The sequence below is a fragment of the Spodoptera frugiperda genome, chromosome 7 (genome assembly GCF_023101765.2).
Source record: "Spodoptera frugiperda isolate SF20-4 chromosome 7, AGI-APGP_CSIRO_Sfru_2.0, whole genome shotgun sequence".
NCBI lineage: Eukaryota > Metazoa > Arthropoda > Insecta > Lepidoptera > Noctuidae > Spodoptera > Spodoptera frugiperda.
The window spans coordinates 7240303-7262255 of record NC_064218.1 but is presented as its reverse complement, the minus strand read 5'-3'; the positions used below and the strand labels follow the sequence as shown (position 1 = coordinate 7262255).

The following is a 21953-nucleotide window of genomic DNA, read 5'->3' as shown; positions in this document are numbered from 1 at the left end:
TTTTTTTAAGTTTTGACCATATTGATTGTTCTTTTTACTAAAGTACATTTAAGACAAAGTTTGCTTAGGTTCACAATATCACAACCGCATTTTATTTTATGAGACGCATATTTTTACAGTAAGTGCTATTTACTATGGTTTGCTGTCAGATAGAATAAATGTCAAATGTCAATTGTCTATCATTCTGTCATTTTTCGAATGAAAACATTCGAAATTTGAACTTTGAAAAATGTAGTTTAATTTTATTTGTATTTTGTAATGAAACAGTTGAATGTGTGTGTTGTATTAAGAATCAAAGTTTGATTAAGAAAAGATAAGATTAAATTAGAACTAAGTGACATTAATTTAACTTACAAGAAAACTTTGTGTAACAGTTACTTTTCTATTTAGCTTTGTTGTAGATTATTAAAATGTCTTTAGACCCGCGAAAGTATTTGCTTAAAGATTTAATTAACAAACCGCCACCTATAGATGTCTGGTTACAAGGCACCATCGAACAAACGGTTGGAGCCGATATTTTAATAATTTCCGACTCGACAGGACGAGCGAAGATAACAAAATGTGAAACCGCTCACGGTATTATTGATAAAAGTTCATTAAGAAAAGGTGAGTAACTTTTAAGTCCCTTCCTAAATATAATGTAGTCCTATTCAATCCATTTCCATATCATGCTTGCTTTAAATTGCTTAATATTTTTAACACTGCTAATTGCTTCAGCTTATGGGTAACATCAAACTCTTATGCCTTGTTTGCACTACGCTAGTATTTTAGTCAAGTAGCGAGTATTTAGTAGCTCTTTCTCTCTTTGATTTGGAGACAGGAGCGAGATAGGGCTACTATGTACTTGACTTCTGGAATAAAATAGGTACTAGCATAATGAGAAAAAAGCATCAGCTATGCTATATTGTAAAATAATTAATAGGTTATAATTCTCATTTATAGGAACATACTGTTGCATAATAGGAACTGCAGTATCAACAAAGAAGTTGCCAGAGGTCCAAGCCAGCAAGTTCATAGACTTAACAGAACAAATTCATATGAAAATGGCATGGGAGACTGAAGTTAAAGAAGCAAATTTATTTTTAGAAGGGAAATTGATACCAACTGTTTAACTCATAAACTGCCACTATATGAGACACTAAAATATATTGCATCTTGCCTCAATCTATGTTCTGTTAGACTCAGCGTTAAGGTTGCTTTTCCACTAGAAATGTGCTATGCTACATTGCTGTGAATGCGTTTGGCTTTCACCAATTGTATTCATTGGTACATATAGTTTAGCACTGGTGGAAACAGAGGGAGCTAAGCTGTTTTTTATAGGGAAAGATGAAGGATGGATTCCCTATTATATTGATACATTGCATACTTGACATGCACACCTTCTCGCACAGTAACATAGCTTAGTATCTGTGGAACACATAGTTTCACAGCTTAGCTTCATAGCATAGCACATCTATGGTGGAAAAGCATACTAACTAAATAAAACAATGTTTTTATAAAAGTGGTGTTTATTTCCATCACCATAAAATAATATACATTCTTCACTTGATTGTGACAACAAAACAGAAGTGCCAGAAATTGCCCTCCAGCGGAATTACTCGGTCTTTACAAGTCATATCACAGATCATAGCAGTAATATACATAAATGCAATTTCTGGCTAAATAAAAAAGTCTTTGAAACAAAACAAAATATAAAACATTGTCTTAAAAGATGATTTTATTGCTTATAATACTTTCGCATCTAATGCTTGTTACTGGTAATAAGATTTTGATTGTAAAATAATTCATAAATATCCATTCCCTTGTCTATAAGCATGTGTAACTTAGATCTTGGCAGGGGATTTGAGTAGGGGTCCGAGTTTCTGAGCGAGCATCAAGTTGCCTCCGATCTTGAGTTTTCCCTTCATGTAAGCGACCTGTGGGTTGAGTGTGCCCGCAGCTAGGTCTACCATGTCGCTGTCGGATAGGGTCATGGTTGTATCAGCCTTGCCGTTCTTTGGTTGGCCTTCATATACTTCAGGAACCTTCAGGTCCAAAGCTGTAAAAATAATAAACAAGTTTATTAGTGATATCAGTTTGTATCTTGTAAGTGCTGTAGTGAAATTGTTGTAAACGCATCAAAATAAGTGGCAGTAGGGTCATTCCTCATGAATGGAACTTCAAATGGGAAAAGGTTGTGTTTAACATTAAAATTAATGTTATATAATTTCTGAAGGATATATTGGTTTTACTTCAGATAAAAAAGTAAAAGACGAATATGTAAAATACTCACTCCAAGTCTTAGCAGTCTTTCCATTCTCAGTGATATTGTACAAGAAGACGCCGTTGATGCTCTTGGCCAACTCCTTGTTCTTGCCAACCTCTTCCTTGATCTTGTGGAAGAGACCGTCAGATTTCAAGGCAGCACCAGAAGGCGCAGCGGCCGGGGCGGCAGCAGAGCTTGAGCCACCCTGGCTGACAATGTTCTTGAAGTCGACGTATGCTCCTGTAACAGAGAAAAAGAAAATTATCATCCACTAGCTACTTCCACGCGGTTTCACCCGCTCTGCTCGGCTCCTATTGGTCATAGCGTGATGCTTTATAGCCTATAACCTTCCTCGATAAATGTGCTATCCAACACAAAAATAATTATTCAAATCAGACCAGTAGTTCCTGAGATTAGCGCGTTCAAACAAACAAACTCTTCAGCTTTATAATATTAGTATAGATTTAATTTTGCTCGTTTTTAAGGCTTCACGTTTTGGTGAAAATATTCTCCCACATAATAGACAGCATCATTGGCCGAGCTACTTCCAGTAACGCATTGGATTTAATACTTATCATAAAATCTTAGGCAATCATTTATAGCTTGTAAAAACCTACGTTTTCTGTTTATATTTTATAATGAATCATTCATAAACAGCAGCATGTCTGTATTGTAGTATCTATACGTTGATTTGATTTGATTTCAGCCATGATCGTCCCACTGCAAGGCAAAGGCCTCCCTAAGGGAAAATATTTCTAACCCCAATACAAAACATTTTTACATACCAGCGATGACAATGTTGCCAGTTTCCTTGGTCTTGGTCTGGAAGTGGACACGCTTGCCTTCGAGCCACATCTCGGTGACGAGGGTCTGGCCTGGCTGCACTGGCTTCACGAAGCGAGCCTTCAGGGCTTTGAAGTTGCTGGGCTCATTGCCTCCGTACCTGGGTAGAGAGATTGTATTTATTAGGAAGTTTGACCTATGTGGAACCAACCTAATTTATTGTAAAATTATGTATAGGTAAAATGCCAGACTGGTGTTTTACTTATGTAAATATTCAAATACATGTCATTGTATTGCGTTCACTAATTATTCTAGTTGTAAATAAAGGTCTTTGTTTTAAATCTAGATAGCAATAGAATTTAAAATAACTGTGAATAATGAATTAATTAGTTTTAGTAGCAAACTATTTTTTCTTTTACTTGAAACATTGTATAGATTTTTAGAAGTTATACTCACTTAGCCAACACGTGTCTGGCAGAGAAACCAAGAGTGGCCATTCCATGGAGGATGGGCTTCTGGTGTCCACTGGCAGTCGCCACGGTGGGGTCGATGTGGAGGGGGTTCAAGTCACCAGACAACCTGAGAATAAAACATGTATGGGGTCAAGTAAATCATGTCTACCATATGAGATATCTTTACTAATGATTGAAATGTGGAATATTTTTCAACAAAAAGGTTCTAAAAATATTTAAAAAGCAACTATACTTTTTAAATAATAAAGTCGATTTAATGAATTTAAAATCATATCAGTGATGACATGGCATAATTGTTAAATTAAGTAAAAGACTATAAAATATCAGTAACCTTAGTACGAGTTTGCTTTACGCAGAACGAAAACGAAACGAGAGCGCATTAAGCGGTTTGATTGGCCGGCGCGAATGAAACAACCAATCAAAGCCCTAAATGCGCTTTCGTTACAAACTTGTTAAACATAAAACCATCTCGTACTAAGCTTTAGTACGAGTTACAGGATATATAAGAGTTTCATCAAGGTACCTGTACAAAGCAGCCTGGTCTTCGGCAGTGCGTTGCTCAACGACGGCATCAGGAGCCCTCTTGGGTACAGGCTGGACTTCCACGGCGTACTTACTGTTGCGGGGGCCGTTGAACCCACCCTGGCCGAGCACGAAGATATGTTGCTGGGTGCGGGCGATCAGCTTCTTATTCTGGTAGATTTCGCCTGGACAAGTAAAAAGAACAATATTAATAAACTATTGAATAAAAAATTGTTTTAGAAGGAGCTACTTTTTTATTTCATCCAATTCTAAAATCGAACAAACTCCTCTTTATCATAGAATTATATCTGATATGAATGAAGAAATAGCAGAGGGCTTAGTACAAGTTAGTTTTACGTTTAACGAGATCGAAAACAAGACCGCATTCGGCGCTCTGATTAGTTGGTTCATTCGAGCCGACCAATCAGAGCCACGAACGCACTCTCATTTCGATCTAGTTAAGCATAAAGTAAACTCGTACTATGGGTATAGCACCATTGTGTCGTCCTCAAATAACGTGGTAGGAAAAAAGACTTGAAATATTACAAATTAATAAGTTATTAATAATGATATTTATGTTAAAATGTGCAACAAAGACTTAAATATTTCTGCATCTACTTTTAACAAATTATTATTACATTTATGACATATCATTATTCGACCACACGCAAAGGTTAAAACGTATTAGTTACTTAGGTTAATATGTATGCATTATGTAACGTAATTAATTCCATGTCGTCACGTCTGTGATACTAACTAAAATAAATTAATAGTTAAAAATATTAGAAACTGACTCTTTTATAAATGCAAGTTAAAGTGAAAAATAAATTATAGACCGTTCAAGGTGCCTCTATTTCTGTATTAAAGTAAAAAGCCTGTTTATTCAATGTTCTGTTTAACCGAAAAAGGAGGAGGTTTTCAATTCGGCCGGTATATATATTTTTATATTTGATGGATCGTCGTTTGGCCGCACTCTCGCACTTCTGCCCATGAGCAACCTATTCACTCGGGCTTTGAAGTCACCCAGGTTACACCCATTGTTCATGACAAATAGTGTGAATACTCACTGTTAGTGATGGAGATAGCGCTGGATCCCTTGTCCAGGGTGTCGACGGAGTAGCTGCGGATCTTGAAGTCACCCTCAGTGCCGGGGAACTCGTCCACAAACTCGATGAACTGTTCTCCGTGAAGGATCTACAAATATAAAGTTTAATTAGCTGACTCAATGAGACGTCACTGTTACCAGTCGAACTGGGGCCTTAGTCTGCAGTGCGAGAGGGACGGAGCTGTGTAGGTTGTATAGCTCCATCCCTCTTGCACTGCTCAGTTATCGACCATTCTGACACAATTGTAATAGCAGACTAAGGCCCCTGGACAGTCAGTAGCAGCGCGGTAATCGCCGCGTCGTGTGTCGCGAAATGCTGTTGATGAATATGTGCCGCTAGCATGGCTTCAAACTAGTCGAATTCTTCGTCAAACAGTTACATGAGTAAGCCGATAGCATAATGATTAATTTAGTATGTCTCACGAAAGTTATAGACAGTTAATTTTATTTATTAGACTAGATTTAATGTAAAAATTCTCAAAAAATATTACATCAGCACAAAATACTCACGTTGGTGAAGTCGGCGTATTTGCCGGGGGGCATAGAGTTGGCCATTAGGGGTGACTCGATAGCCATGCCGGGCAGGATGAAGAAGGTTGGCAGACCAGCGAAGTTCTCATGGCTTTCATACAAGAACTTCAAATCTCCTTCGTTCAGTACTGAAGCTCCGACTGGGAAATAAAGTAAATGGTTTTAATCTCTCTTATGTCGGTATATGAAACAATAGATAACACACTGTCTCGCGTGGATCTGCATTCTGGCAAACCACAGGTCAATATTTCAAAAAATATATACATTCGTCTTTTAGAAAATGGTCGTGTAGTGATCGAAATGTGATGCTGTCGTGCAGAAAGAGCTGGGTTAGATACTCGTGTTAGGAATTTATTATTTTAAAAGTTATCACTCTGGAGAGGTCTCGAGAAGGATGTCAAATAAAAACTTATGTACTACACAAAGTGATCCGCTAACGCGAAACAGAAGAAAATGCATGACGTTTAAAAAAGGTACTTATTAACATAAACTTAAGGATAATTATTATATGTACTTACTTCCAAGAGCATATAGGGCAAGATCCTTAGAGTTGTATGTGTAGGAAGACCAGTACGATTTGCCGTCAGGGTCCAACTTGGAGCGCTCCTCGAAGTCCTATAAAAAGATATTCGTATCAAACAAAATTGCACTTCATTACCACACAATAAGGTGTAAAGTTCCATTTGTAATTTTGGACTAGTATTTGGACATATATTTTTAATTAATTGAGATTCTATAGAATGTAGAATATTCTTTACCGTGTTTATTGATATTAAAAAATAGATATTGATATACCATTTGTGCAATTTTTGCTTCACGAGCGGCAAAGCTGCGATTTATCATCATAGTTACAGATATTTAGATATAAACCCGTATTAATTCTATTATGTAAGGAACGTTAACCGAGAGGTCCCGAATTAGACTGAACCAAACAACCGCCAATAAACAACTTATTATGTCAAAAGGCCAGTAACAAATGATAATTAGTAGTTATTTGCATATGCATGTGCAAATTCAATATTCAAATATACAGGGTGTCCCTGAAATCGACGTCCAACGGGCACTAGATGATCAGCAAGGTTCCAACTGTTATCAGAAAAATATAAAAAAAAATCTAAGTCCTACAGTTTTTAAATTACAGTGACTTATGTGTTATCCACGAAAAAGTACACCCTGTGCCAGTCTTTTGACTCTTGTTGGTACAAATCTTTATTTTTTCGTCTGCAGTCTTCCTTACATTATCCTGAATAGTGCTCCAGTAATATGGAATCATAAATTCTTAGCCAACTGCTTTAGATTGGAAAACATTGTTAGTTTTAGAGGAACCAAATACTCTGAATAAAATTTTCACCTTACTTTAAGTGGCTGTACTGAATAAATTATGTATGGCGCTAGTAGTGGCAAATTTCACCAAAGTTGGCGCATTTAATAAGGATTCTAAAATGGTATAGCACTTTGCACATTATTTCTTAAATTCGACATAAAAAAAGATTTTTCAACAAAACTCCGTTTCGATGAATTTATTTGAACTTACTAAAAATTCTTCTAGTGAACTCAAATCATACGTTATTACCTCGTATGCACTAGACAGTACTTTGCACGGTATTTGTTATCATCATGTTGAAAATCAGCGAGGATCTCTTGTCAAACAACATTGTCTGTCTACTCATGATTTCGCTTGCAGCTTTCGTTGGCAATATTAATAGACTTACTAGAGGAACTGATGTTGTGTATCATGTTTCACTAAATAATATTGAATGATTGCAATATGATGTTCAAACACATTATCAAATGTGTAGTAAAATAATAAGGAACGGACGCGGCAGATTCATGTACACAGCATATCGACGCGGTAGTGGTATGGCGTACATGAGCCCCTACGCACAATAACGCGTCTTATTCCCATCAAAAAAAAAAAAGAAATGGGTGAATCCTCCGATTAAGTTACGTGTTCATGCCTTGTGATCAAATGCGGGATGAAGCATCAAATATTCTTTAGTTTGTCGAGAAAGAGTTATTTGCACCGTTCGCGTTACAAGAAATTGCACGTAAAGCAAAAAATAATTTAAAAAATAAATAATCAGCACGGCGCAAAAAGGCCAGTGCTCAACTAAAATGCCTAAGCCCGGGTACGATGGCTCGAGATGCACAACACCAGTTCGTCTAGCGATAATATTGCTGACGAATGCTGCAAGCGAAATCACGGGTAAACAGACAATATTGTTTGACAAGAGATCCTCGCTGATTTTCAACATGATGATAACAAATAGCGTGCAAAGTGCTGTCTAGTGCATACGAGGTTATAACGTATGATTTGAGTACACTAGAAGAATTTTTAGTAAGTTCAAATAAATTCATCGAAACGGAGTTTTATTGAAAAATCTTTTTTTGTGTCGAATTTAAGAAATAATGTGCAAAGTGCTATACCATTTTAGAATCCTTATTAAATGCGCCAACTTTGGTGAAATTTGCCACTACTAGCGCCATACATAATTTATTCAGTACAGCCACTTAAAGTAAGGTGAAAATTTTATTCAGAGTATTTGGTTCCTCTAAAACTAACAATGTTTTCCAATCTAAAGCAGTTGGCTAAGAATTTATGATTCCATATTACTGGAGCACTATTCAGGATAATGTAAGGAAGACTGCAGACGAAAAAATAAAGATTTGTACCAACAAGAGTCAAAAGACTGGCACAGGGTGTACTTTTCGTGGATAACACATAAGTCACTGTAATTTAAAAACTGTAGGACCTAGATTTTTTTTATTTTTTTCTGATAACATTTGGAACCTTGCCGATCATCCGGTGCCTATAGGACGTCCACTTCAGGGACATCCTGTATGTCTAGTTACAGCATTTCATTTTCTTTTTCGTTAGTGCTATATTTCATAAAAGTGATATAAAGGTGCGTGCGACAACATATGTACGTATGTATAGAAAACTAGATAATATTTTGCTAAGGAACTGAGAGCGTAAACGTATTGTATTTGTGTATGTACATTCATATAGTACTATCTAGTTACAAACAATTAATTAAAAATAAAAACTAAATCTCAATTCATGTGCCTAAGACGTTACTACTTCTTTTTACATAATATGTTGATTTTGTTGAATTTAGATTTTATGTCAAAGTCGTATGAAGCAAACAAAATAAACATTGATTAACTTTTTCATTTAGTTGCTATGGTAAGTAGAAGATACTAAGGGATAGTAGGTACTTAAGGTACTATCGGAAAAGTTTAACGTAGAACAATTTAAAGAATGCTCGCGCCGAGTGCATGTGAGTATCGCCTAATCATAGTCGACAACATTGGCCGTTGTCGATTGTACCTATACCTAAAAAAAAATAACCCCCGGACAATATGTATAGTCATTATAACATTGCTATACCTAATTGACGGATAGCAAATAAAATTGGAACTTGTTTTTGAATAGTAGCAAATTTTTAAACAGTCTATAAAATAGTATATTTTAATTTGTTTACAGCTTATTTCTTATAAATAATCTAAATGTAGGCAAGCTTTAGATAAATCCTAATCATATATTTAGATACTATAATTAAGATAAGTATATGTTTTATTAAGTCCATCCGTTGTTACCTTGGTGGGTACTATTATGATAAGTAAAAGGTATTGATAACAGTACATTTTGGCACTAATCTTTTGCAGATTAATTATGTAGAAATGTTTTCTAAGTACCTATATCTAAATCGTATAAAAATATCAACTATCTTCTATCAACGACTTCGTTCGCGCTACCGGGAAAACTACTTTCTTTTTTTAGGAGAGAAAATAATCCAATGCCTTCTCCCGCCTTGGGCAAGACATGAGGGAGTGTCAGACCCTTACTGACTAAAAACCACCCCGTTCCTACTCCTGCTTTTTAAGCCCCGGTAACCCGCTAAGCAGTCTGCAGCTCCGGGTGACCGGGGAAACTACTGCATGTGTTATTTCAAACTATTACTTTGTATCCTTTTTTGTGTGTAAAATTCATGCATCTTCAAGCTCTCGGACATATTAGTTAGATATACGGCCACCAAAAGCATTTAGTGTGTAGGTTGAAAAACGAAGATTGCTTCAGTATAAATGCGTTTTCTTTCTTTAAATACTGTAAAATTAATACTACTGTACTAAAACTGTTAAGTCATGTTAAATAATGTTGGTTTATAGAAATAAGATGTCCTAAATCTATATTAATATTATAAAGCTGAAGAGTTTGTTTGTTTGTTTGAACGCGCTAATCTCTAGAACTACTGGCCCGATTTGAATAATTCTTTTTGTGTTGAATAGTGCATTTATCGAGGAAGGCTATAGGCTATAAAACATCACGCTATGACCAATAGGACCCAAGCAGAGCGGGTGAAACCGCGCGGAAGTAGCTAGTTAGTACATAATGTTAGAACTAACTTCGCCTGTGACACAGGGCTGTCCCAGTACAGGTATCTAACTTTATAAGGTCTACATCACTTATATTAAAATATATGTGGTATTTGGCTCTTTTATGTCATTATTAACACATTGAACGCCATGGTGGTCACCGGTGACCGACGTTAGCGGAGGATTTGCCTTTAAAGGTTTCCTATCGGCAGTCAAAGACTTAAATAAAAATTATTATTATTATAAAACAATCTTCATATTTCTTCAATTGAGTATCGGTTGTTAAAACCTTATTATTATTACCTGAATCCTTTCAACCAGGTCGACGGTAACCTCAGCCATCTTATCCAAGTGGACGGCATTCTTCATGTCCATGGCCTGGGGCCAGTACTCCTTCACCGACTCAATGGTCACTGGGTCTGATGGCTTCTTCCTATTAACAAAAGAATATAGATCATAAGCTAATGGAATAAAATTCAAATTGCTACATCTAATTGATAGTGGTATTAAGGGTAGGCTTTTAAATATAGTACAGTGAAATATATCACACAAAATTGTGTGTGATATCACTTATCGCCGGGTACTACAGCTTGTACTCAATAAGACATTGGTTTTTTTTTAATAAGGGGATTTTTCAATAATTAATAAATAAATATTTTTAAATTAAACCTTAAGTATGTTATTCCGCTACATAAGCGGAATGTATAACATTCTCATACATAACGAAATCCTGGTTTTTAATTTAATTCAAACAACGATAAACTAAATAATTTCTTAATATCTTGTCTAATTAATTATCAATCTTAAATCTACTGTTAATACTTATTTCAAGATAACTAATGACAAGTATACAGGTTATAAATCATCATACAGAATAAAATAATAAATATCTATTTAGTCCGTCAGTTAGGTAATGAAAAATTATTAAATACGTATTTTAATAACGTATTTTTCACGTGCCAATAAAATAAGAATTTGTCATCTATCCTATTACATATTTTCATATTTTAATTTATTATTCATATGGAAAACCAAGCAAAACGTTTTTAATTAATTATCACGTATTTATCTCTATAATTATCAGTGAAATTAATTGCAATAAGATAATCCTATTCATGAAGAACACTCGTGTTTGTTTGTTTGAAACATTATCATAAGTTAATCATTTAAACAGATTTTGGTGAACTTCGATCAAGCAGATAATAGGGATAATGACGGAGTAAGAAAAATTTATGAAAAAATATTAGACACTATTTTTTTATTTCTCATATAACAATACTTAAATAAAACGAATCAAAGTTCAGGAATGGGAGCAAATACGTCATTTCTACGTAGAAAATGTACCTAGAAGAAACGTCACGCGATATTTCAAATCTATCTTCAAAAGTACATATTTGTTTTCGTAAGAAAATAAAAAATACGTGTTTCATATTTTAATATAATCCACAACACGGCCTATTATATTAACAGGATTTTATGATACTTCGTCTAAATGAAGACTTAAAGGACACCAAATATTTTTTTAACAAAATCCCTAAACTGGATCAATGCCGTAGAAAGTTAATAATAGTTTATGTAACTTGTAGTAATCTTAGGAACATTGTATGTATAAATAAAATAAATTAGAAGGTTAACCGCCGTACTCAGTCATTAAATGGGTACTTAACCCAGTTCTTAAGAATTGTGTTCAGAACAAAATCGTTACTAAGGTATAATTCGTAAAAGTAATCATTAAATGTCTCCAGCCAGCTGTAAAGTCTGTAGTAAGAGTTAGTTGTAGTAGTCTTAGAGTTGGCTGGCCTGAATAGAGAAACGAATATCACAACAACTTAACAAAGACTAAGTTCATACTCTGTGACCCTTAGCAAAGATAATTCAGAAACATCTTGTTTAAGTAGTACATAGCTTATTCATGCGCGTGTAAGCGTGTTATTTAAAGACGTCATAAGTTAAGTACATGCACCAAACAAAATTGTTATCATTTTTTATTATTTACCACTTGGTAATCAAATAGATCCGAGTTTTATTAGATAACATTGGCAGCAGTGTGATAACTACTTATTATATAATGATAAGCAACACCAACGATTGTAAATTTGTTTTTTATCTAAATGCCTTTTATTGGTATATGGTTCGAGTATGATAAATGTAACTAAATAATTCGTTGGGTTCTAGCACAAGTGACTAAAGTAATGTAGGTTTAATGGATTATAATCACTGTGACTATGATACTTCGTCTTCATCATGATACCTAGAATTAGGTAGAATTTGAAGTTTGAATAAATCGCAAATCAAAAAGATGCATTTATTTTGGCTTTTGTTATTTGTTTAGTCATCTATATCTGTACAAACTAATATATATATATAAAGCTGAAATTTTGTTTGTTTGTTTGTTTGTTTACACACGCAAACCCATGGAACTACTGGGTCGATTTGTAAAAAATCCCTAAAACTACTGGTTCGGTTTGTAAAAAATATTTTTGTTTTAGATTGTCTATTTATCGAAGAAGACTATAGGCAACATCACGTTACGACTAATAGAAGCCGATCGGAGTTTCCGTTACAAGTTTCGTATTCATATTTAAGATTTACGCATGATGTAAGAATTATGAGTTGTAACGGTAAAGTCGTGACCCAAAAAGACATAGGTAAGTATTCTTAAAACCAGCAACTAGCTTTTTTATGGAACACGCAACTGGTTTTAATAATGTTTATACCGAACCTAGCTGTGTTCAATACAATCAAATATCACTGATAATAATGTCATATGTGTGGATAGATAATTATGTGTAACTATAACTCTAAAACTATTGAACTATTTTAGATGAAATTTACAACAGTGATAAATTTTGAACAAGGAATAGCACACACAGGCTTTCTATAAACCGGAGAATAATTCCGTGTGTGTTTTCACACTGATATTCATACAGGATCAAGACCTATTCAAGAGAAATCTTATAAATTCCACGCGGGAAATTCGCAAGTGGAAAATTTATATGTAGGTAATAATAAGTTATACTTACTTGAGCACAACACCGGGTCCTCTGACGTAATACATCCTGGTGGCATGTCCGAGGGTGGAGTCAATGACCTCTCCGGTGTCGGGGAACGACTCGTGGCACATGTAGGCCTGTAAAAATATTAATTACTAATATATTATACATAATATTTGCATAGTTTGTTTAACTGATTGTTTTTGACTATATTTAGCTTTAAAAGTATATGCCACGACTTTAATGGGATGGGTAGTGTTGTGTTTGAAGATTAAAATAGTAAATATAAATTATTGATTATGAGTACTTTTTTTTTTTTTTTTTTTTTACATTTAATGGGTCGACGTTTGACCGCTATCTCACCTGATGGTAAGTGATGATGCGGCCTACGGTGGAGCACGTCTGCCCATAAGCAACCTATTCACTCGGGCCTTGAAGACACCCAGGTTATACCCATCAGGGAACACAGACTCCGGCAAGGAGTTCCACTCCCTAGCAGTTCGCACAAGGAAGCTTGAAGCGAAACGCTTCGTGCGAGTGGGTGGGATATCTACCATAAAGCGGTGACGCCTCGCCGATTGTCTTGTGGTTCGATGATGAAAAGGACTAGGGGGAATCAAGTTGTGCAATTCCCCCGCACACTCTCCGAAATGTATCCGGTAAAAAACGGAAAGGCTTGCGACCTTGCGCCTGTGTTCAAGGCTTTGAAGCCGGGCCTCCACAAGCGCATCATCGTTGATGAGCTTCTTGGCACGCCTTTCAATGTGTTCGAGCGCATCTAGCTGGCATTTAGCCGAGCCGTCCCAAAGGTGAGAACAGTACTCCATACATGACCGAACCTGCGCTTGGTACAGGCTCAGCAGTTGTTTCGGTGTGAAGTACCGTCTCACCTTCGAGAGGATACCCAACTTCCTACCAGCCAGATGCGCCTTCGACTCTATATAAGAGCCGAAGTTTAGCGTTGGCGATAGAGTTACGCCCAGAAGCTCTAGATGATCCGATATTGGAACGGATACATTTCGGAAAGTAGGAGCCAGCGGAAATTGACTCCGTTTGGCAGAGAATAGACACGCCTGGGTTTTGGTAGCGTTGAACTTGACCAAGTTGGCGTCACCCCAATCGGAGACCGCCTTCAAGGACGAGTTCAACCGTTCGACCATGGATTCTCTTAGAGACTGGATCTGTGTTCCGCTAGTCCGCGCATCGGACACATACCTTTCAACAACTGTGCTGTCATCTGCATACCCAAAGATACCGGGCTTAAGCAGGTCGTTGATGTGCAGCAAAAAGAGCGTTGCTGAAAGTACTGACCCCTGAGGGACTCCGGCGTTGATACCAAATTGGTCAGACGAGCAGCCATCGATGACTACTCGAATTGACCGATCCCTCAGGAAGTCTGCAATCCATCTGCACAGATCAGCGGGAAGTCCATATGCAGGAAGCTTGCCGATAAGGCTGTCGTGCCAAACCCTGTCAAAGGCCTTCGATATATCGAGTGAGACCGCTATTGCCTCCCCGTGCTTCTCTATGGCCTCGCTCCAAATGTGGGTGGCATACGCAAGAAGGTCCCCAGTGGATCGGTTGTGGCGAAACCCATACTGCTGATCGCTGAGGAGGTCGTTACCTTCAAGGTATGCCAGGAGCCTGTTGTTAAGTACACGTTCCATACTCTTACAGAGTATGGACGTGACTGAGATTGGTCGGTAATTGTTAGGGTCGGCACGACTACCTTTTTTGGGCACAGGCTGCACGTTGGCCAGCTTCCATGCAACCGGCACTTGACCAGTCTCCAAGGAAAGTCGAAACAGGCGTGTCAGGATTGGAGACAACTCAGGCGCACAGGTTTTTAAAACCACGGCCGGGATTCCGTCGGGGCCACTGGCCTTGTTCACGTCGAGATTACGCAACGTCTTATACACCTCCTTCTGTCGGATGCGAATTTTCGACATTTTCGTCTCGCATACGTTATTTAGAGAAGGAGGTATAGCGCCACCAGTATCAAGACGTGAAGATTCCGCAAATAGAGAAGCAAACAGGTTTGCCTTCTCTACCGCGGTGTGTGCCAGCGTCCCGTTAGGCCCCAGGAGAGGTGGGAGTGAAGGACGGCAGAAGTTCGATTCAACCGCCTTGGCCAGGGACCAGAATGCTTTACTACCCGCTGGGTAAGAAGCCAGTTTGTTCCCTATTCGGCCAATGTGGTTGAACCGGGCCATCCGTAATGCCTTTTTGCATGACTTGGCAGCCCGGTTATAGGCTCTCTTCCTCTGAAGAGTGTCGTCAGCCCTACGACGCCTGGCATCCGCCCATGCCAAGTATGCCGCATGCTTTCGCGCTTCAGCACGTCTGCAGTCGGCATCGAACCATGGACGAGTCCCACCGAAAGATGTCGCGTCCGAGAATGGAATGTAGTATTCCATGCCCTGACGCAACACCCCTGTTATGGCATCCGCACAAGCTGACGGGTCTTCAGTAGAGAAGCAGACAGGCCGCCAAGGATAGGATGCAAAAAAGGATCGCATCCCATCCCAATCTGCTGACTTGTACCGCCACATCCGCCGAGATCCTCTGGGACAAGGATCCGGTGGGGAGTACGTGGATACGGATTTCACCAGACAGTGGTCAGAGCTACCCAAGGGTGAAGATACTGACACCGAGTAGCTGTCTGGATCAGTTGTCAGCAGAAGGTCTAGGCAGTTGGCAGTGTGCGAGTCGACATCGGGCACCCTTGTGGCCTCCTGGACCAGCTGGGTCAGGCCAAGCGTTAGCGCAAGCTTACGCATTTCCCTCCCAGCATGGTCAGTGCACTGGTATGGGAACAGCCACTCCTGGTGATGGGCGTTAAAGTCCCCCAGTAACACCAACTGGGCCGAAGGGTACCTCTGCCGAGCCGCATCCGCCGTCTCCACAAGGTGCTGCGCTAATCTGGTCGTCTCCAAATCTCCGCTGTGCGACCGGTAGACACAGGCATAGAGGATTTTCTCTATGCCTGTGTCCACCAGTATCCACAAGGTTGAAAAACTGGGGTCCTCAAAGTTTCGGAGACGCCGGTAACAGACGCCGTCTTGGACGTATAGGCATACGCCTGCACGGGGAACGAAATTGTGCTCCAGGGAAAAGCCTGGGTAGTTCAGGTATGATACGTCCGACGGACATCTGATCTGGGTCTCCGAGAGAAACAAGAGCGTTGGGTTCTCGGTCTCCAGATGGTGATGGACCGCATTGAGATTTGAGTGCAAGCCTCGGATGTTGGAGAGGTGCACTTTGAGGGAGAGGAGTGCAGCCGCTGTTGAACCCTTTTCTTAGCTCTCGTTTTCATAATCGTAAATAAGTTGCTGAGAGAATGGTAGTGAAATGTTTCCCCACACAGGCGACCCCCAGACGCGCACCGCAGTTGGCTACACCATTGGGAGGCCAGCCTGGAGACTGCGGGGACGCCCGAGCCCCCCCACGTAAATCCATCGGGCCCTCTCTTCCGGTCGCCAACCGGCACGATGGCGTATACGTGGGATTTTTCGCTAGATGGCGGGGCAGCCTTTCACGTGTGGCTAGCACGCTAATTGGGCCCCCAACTATCTGCGGTCGGCCAGCGGTGCACCGTGCCTCGGATCCCGCTACCCTCCGCGACTGGCCACCCGATGCAGCCACACCAGCGCGCGCCAGATCGGTCTACCCATAGTGGAACAAACACTTCGACCCATCCTCTCGTACGGCGTCACCGAGCATCGTGGCGGAACACGGCTAGGCTGCTTGGCGACACGGTTTTGCTCGGTGGGTGGTTATAATGCCGACGGCCGAAACCTACCACCTGAAAAATTTATTTTTTTTCATACAAAAAGTAATTTACATGTGTATTTGTTATGAAAGAGCTATCTTTCACTGTCAGAAATATTGCGCATTTGTGATGCACTTTATGCAAAGTAGAGTCAATGCTTATTAACATCATTATGTTCTCAAATTAAATTAACTGGTCCGAGGTACGAAATGTCTTCACTATTGTAATCTTCAAACTCACCACCTCCCAATAAAGCCGTGGCAGATAATTTTGAAACACCTTATATAAATATGCTTGCGTCTTTAACTTTAAAACGTGATACTCACAACAACAGGCGCAATGAGTTCAGGCTTCATCGCCTCAAACATTTCTGGGGGCAGAATGTCTTCAGTGAGACGAGAGGCAGCGGTGGGCACGATGGTGTTCACCTTAATGTTGTATTTAGCTCCCTCAATAGCCAGGGTGTTGGTCAAACCGACCAGACCCATTTTTGCAGCGCTGTAGACAACAAATCAATAAATGTATGATATTATGTGATTGTCTTGTTGGTCAAGTGGCCGCAAATTATAAATTGCAAAGCGTGATTGTGAGTGATTGTGAGTAGATAGTTATATATAGTTTTTACGAATACATGTTTATAAAAGGACGAAACGGTCGTTTTCAGTTGTAATGCTAATTAATGAGTGTCTTTAACATTTTTATGTTTTACATAGTGATATGGACAGTCATGATTAGTCTAATACTTAGTTACAATGAACAATTTCGTGTGTAAATACATAAAAATGAGCGCCTGTTTCACCACCTTCATATAAGTGTCCGATAAACTTATGTGACAGATAGTGCATACAAATTACGGTCTTAATTCAATGTTATCTGATACATAGCGGCTATTCAGACATTGTGAAACAAGTCCTTACTTCCCCATCACATATATTATGTAGATACATTAACCGACAAAAGTAAATTCTGTAATTCCTGGGTGTACTGTGACTTGTAGTGACTTGCACTTGACATAATTTTTAGTCGAAGCATACTTTAGTACTATACAATATCAATACATATTATACTATATAAAATACCTTCATAATGAACTAAGTTGTATTAATAAAGCATTCTTGTTTATTCATATAAGGTTTTCACTAGTCATTGTTTCAAATTCCCTTTTATGTACATAAATATGTGAAAATGAATGGAAATCATTCATTATATTTATGCATTGGTATGTGACCAGACGGCCGTAGCATTCATTGTGTAGATATTGTGGCATATTTTCAAGAAATGCCACTATTTAACCAAGTTATGTTATGAATATGTACATTCGATCTGTATGGAACAACTCTTTGTGTGATCCACAAATTGTTATTCCGGGTCTGAGTGTCATGTGTATGTGGAATTGTATGTTTGTAAACGCAATCACGACACAGGAGAAAATCCTAGTGTGGGGCAAAGTTTTTTTTTTACAAAAATCTCTCAGAAATGTGTACACACCTGTAGTTAGCCTGTCCAAAGTTTCCGAAGATACCGGCGTTACTGGAGGTCATGATGACACGGCCATACTTCTGCTTCCTGAAGTGCTCCCATGCGGCGTGGGTGGTCTTGAAGGCACCTTTCAGGTGGACTAGGTGAATGAGGTCCCAGTCCTAGGTGGAAGAAAGAAGTCGATATTATTGTTAGGCCATTGCAACATATTTAAATAGTACCTAGTTGAAAACGAAATATTTTCCTCTGTATCATAGCACATAAATGGATTTTCTTTTTTATCCTTTGTTTTTAGGTAATAATTTTTATTTTGTAATCTAGCTTTTTACACAAAATAAACATTTATTTAGTTATTTATTTTATATATGATTTTCTTGAAGTGTCTTTGTGAGAAAATGCCATCTTTAGTAAACAAGTTATATTTAGAAAAGCCACAAAGGGCTTTGTTCTGCGGTAGAAATATCATAAAGAATGTATATATAAATAATAAATAGAATTAAAGAATCATATTCTTTAGGAATTAGGTAGGAATATTTCTAATTGTATTCACATAACATCATCAGCCTATAAGTGGCCACTGCTGACCAAAGGTCTCTTCTTACACGGAGAAGATTTAAGCATTAATCACCACACTTGCTTAATGCGGGTGATCAGCTTAAATAATGTGCTAATTGTCTTAATGTCCTTTAATAAAAAAATGCGTTGTCACGCTGACGTCAATATTTTTACAGCAGACTGATTTTATTATTGTAAATACGCCTAGTAACCTAGAGATAATTTAATCCATCATATCTACCTGGTCGGACATTTTTGTGAAGCTCCTATCGCGAAGAATACCAGCGTTGTTGATAAGGATATCAATCCTACCGAAGTTATCTAAGGCGGTCTTAATAATCTTCTCGCCTTCAACGACATTGTTGTAATCTGCTACTGCGATACCACCTGTGGTTTGAAAAAAATAATTAGTATATAAATTAAGTCAAAGAATAAACTAAGACTGAAAGAGTATGAAACCTTTGATTCTTGTTTTTCCCCAGATTCTAAGAGTATTGAACACATTTATTTTGGGAACCCTCATTTTTCTTAAATATTACGAAAACAGACAATCACTTGTTTCTACCTGAGTTCAGGCTATCACTTGTTTCTTCCTAAGAATCCTAAGTTCACAAATCTATTGAGAGTGAAATCTTTAGTTATTTTAAGTTGGCTAATGGCAGGTATGGAGATAGTTTCTGCATTACCTTATGCTGCAAAGATATGATGCTTATGTATGGTTGATATGATATAACTAAGATACATGATATGATATATAGTTTCTTATGTGTAAATCATATGCTTATTATATTAAAAACAGACAGTAAAGATATAACAAAATAAATAACAAATATTTTTTTATACAAAATGTTATACATTTTATACAGCTGTTTTTGTTTTTGAGGGGGGAAATCATGCAATGCCTTGGGCAAGGCGAGAGGGCATGTCAGACTCTTACTGACTAACCCACCCCATTCCTACTCCTGCTTTTCGAGCCGCAACCCTTGTAAACCAACTGGGTAGTCCGCACATACAGTGTACTATTGTATATAACAGCTGATAGATACTATAATTGGTGTGCATTACACAAGAAGTTTGATATTATTATACAATTATAAGATACATAGGGAGCATAGACTAATGTTTTATTTCATAAACGAGATAGTTAATTATATTATGTTGGTATTAAGCAACAGTTATCTATTAACTATCTGCTTGTTATCTACCTCTATAAAAACTAAAGGTTGTGCGATTTATGGTGTGCTATAAATTTTTATCTACATAACTACAACAATCTTTGATCTTTGGACTGACCAAAGGGTGAATTTATGAGCAAACTACATAACCAATGAACTTTAGTAACCAATTTTGATTAACCATTGTTTCCTATAGAGAACTATAATGTATGCATTGATTTGGGGCTTTGTTCATTCTAAATCCCCAATTGGACATCATTGTTCATTCACACTCACTCCCAAATAAACCTTGTTTCCCATGCTTAGAGACTACTTTTGTATGAACAAATTTTGTTATTAAAAATTAACTAAAATAGACCTTATTTCCGTTGCTTTGAGACTACTTTTTATATGAAGAAATTTGTTAATAGAAATGAACTATAATAATCTTTATTTCCAATCCTTAAAGACTACTTCTGTATGAACAATTTTGTTATTGAAATGAACTAAAGAAACTAAGACCTTATATCCAATGCTTAGATACTACTTTTGTATGAACATAATTTGTTATTAAAAGTGAACTTGGTAAATGCAGAGAAGTTAAATGAGACTATCATAGTCTTGTAAAAGACCTTAATAAACTTTTTTGATGTGTATTTAACAATGAACAGAAGTAAGTTGTTTACTAGATATAACAGAATTTAAGGCTCAGAAAGTGCAATGTACTGATGTTACCTATATACTAAGGTTTAAGGTCAATGACTTATTCTAATTAGACCAGAAATACATTCCACCGGAAATTCTAATTTATATTCAAAGGGTCAATGACTATAATGCAATGAACTAAAAATGTAGTTATAACTTTTCACACACAATATCACACTATATTACTAGTTATATTGTTTTATTATAACCAGCATCTCCATTTATCTAAATAATGATAAATATTTGCTTTTTTATACCAAGAGAGAGATAAAAATTAAACAAAACATTTCAAGTACCAAAGATTAAATTTTATCACAAATATAAAATGATCTTCAAAATTCATGTTTGTAAAAAACATTAACAAATATTCACAATGTTTTCATTTATTATTTGATAGGTGTTATATCAATAGCTAGTGTTACTTCAATTGTGTCTGAGATCCTTTAACCTTGAGTACAAAGTTAAGAAGCAGAGTCCAAAGTCAACAACAAAAACATACAAGTACTAAAAAAATTTGAAGTAATAACTTTTTAGTAAAACCTGTTTACTGATGTAAATCTTATTATTCTGGTGATTAGCTATTTATAATTTTGCTGTCATCTTAGTAGACAACAACAGACAACAAAAGACCAGTAGATCATATCAGTTTATTTAATGAGGTAATAAATTAATTAATAAAATTAAGCAGATTCATACCTTTGTCCTTAATTTCTTTCACAACAGCGTCGGCGAAGTTTGATTTTCCAACTCCATCGCGGGCACCACCGAGGTCGTTGACCACGACTTTAGCACCTCTTGACGCCAGAAGCAGGGCATAGGCCTTGCCGAGACCACCACCGGCTCCAGTCACCACCGCAACACGACCGTCAAAACGTAGCTGGTCCATCCTTCGCGACAAACGGAATGTAAATGAGCACGAAACCGAGCAACACACAGTTACAACCCGGCGTAATTATCAATCTCAAAGTCCAACTTAACATTCGCTTTCGATAAACAAGTTATGTACGTTCCACTTATAAGATAAAGTTTGATAACATTGATCATTCCCTCAGTTGTTATTGTATCAACAGATTACATACCTTCGATCTCAAATTGCCCTGTAACTGTGACGCTAACGTGTGACGTTACAATATATTGTGAACAAATACGAAGTTTATTACTTAAAATTGCTCAGTGAACAACCAGCAACCAGACCAGCAAAACAAGTATTTGTCAGATTAGCTTGGCACGTCATTGTCATTTTGACAGTCATAATGACA

The 21953-nt window shown here is 37.5% G+C and overlaps 2 protein-coding genes across 2 annotated transcripts; one reads left to right on the top strand and one right to left on the bottom strand.

Annotated features, from left to right (window-relative positions):
* The first annotated feature begins 191 nt into the window (after nucleotides 1–191).
* LOC118265659 (uncharacterized) lies at nucleotides 192–1501 on the top strand. The gene is made up of 2 exons (XM_035578663.2): nucleotides 192–606; nucleotides 943–1501. Exons 1-2 carry the CDS (start codon nucleotides 411–413, stop codon nucleotides 1110–1112), a joined length of 366 nt encoding a protein of 121 aa, XP_035434556.1. The 5' UTR covers nucleotides 192–410; the 3' UTR covers nucleotides 1113–1501.
* On the bottom strand, nucleotides 1491–21939 carry LOC118265656 (peroxisomal multifunctional enzyme type 2). The gene is made up of 15 exons (XM_035578659.2): nucleotides 21774–21939; nucleotides 21391–21581; nucleotides 19077–19222; nucleotides 18290–18441; nucleotides 17128–17299; nucleotides 13060–13166; nucleotides 10340–10469; nucleotides 6178–6274; nucleotides 5639–5799; nucleotides 5091–5217; nucleotides 4025–4208; nucleotides 3485–3607; nucleotides 3031–3188; nucleotides 2273–2485; nucleotides 1491–2038 (listed from the first exon to the last, which is right to left on the bottom strand). Exons 2-15 carry the CDS (start codon nucleotides 21578–21580, stop codon nucleotides 1824–1826), a joined length of 2175 nt encoding a protein of 724 aa, XP_035434552.2. The 5' UTR covers nucleotide 21581; nucleotides 21774–21939; the 3' UTR covers nucleotides 1491–1823.
* Nucleotides 21940–21953: the final 14 nt, after the last annotated feature.

Excerpts from the sequence above, each read along its gene's own strand:
- LOC118265656 (XM_035578659.2), bottom strand. The coding sequence starts at position 21,580 with ATGGACCAGCTACGTTTTGACGGTCGTGTTGCGGTGGTGACTGGAGCC. Across the intron at positions 19,223-21,390 it reads GAAAGAAATTAAGGACAAAG|GTGGTATCGCAGTAGCAGAT; the intron begins GTATGAATCTGC and ends TTCAAACCACAG. Across the intron at positions 3,608-4,024 it reads GACCAGGCTGCTTTGTACAG|GTTGTCTGGTGACTTGAACC; the intron begins GTACCTTGATGA and ends TTTTATTCTCAG.
- LOC118265659 (XM_035578663.2), top strand. The coding sequence starts at position 411 with ATGTCTTTAGACCCGCGAAAGTATTTGCTTAAAGATTTAATTAACAAA. Across the intron at positions 607-942 it reads TAAAAGTTCATTAAGAAAAG|GAACATACTGTTGCATAATA; the intron begins GTGAGTAACTTT and ends TCTCATTTATAG.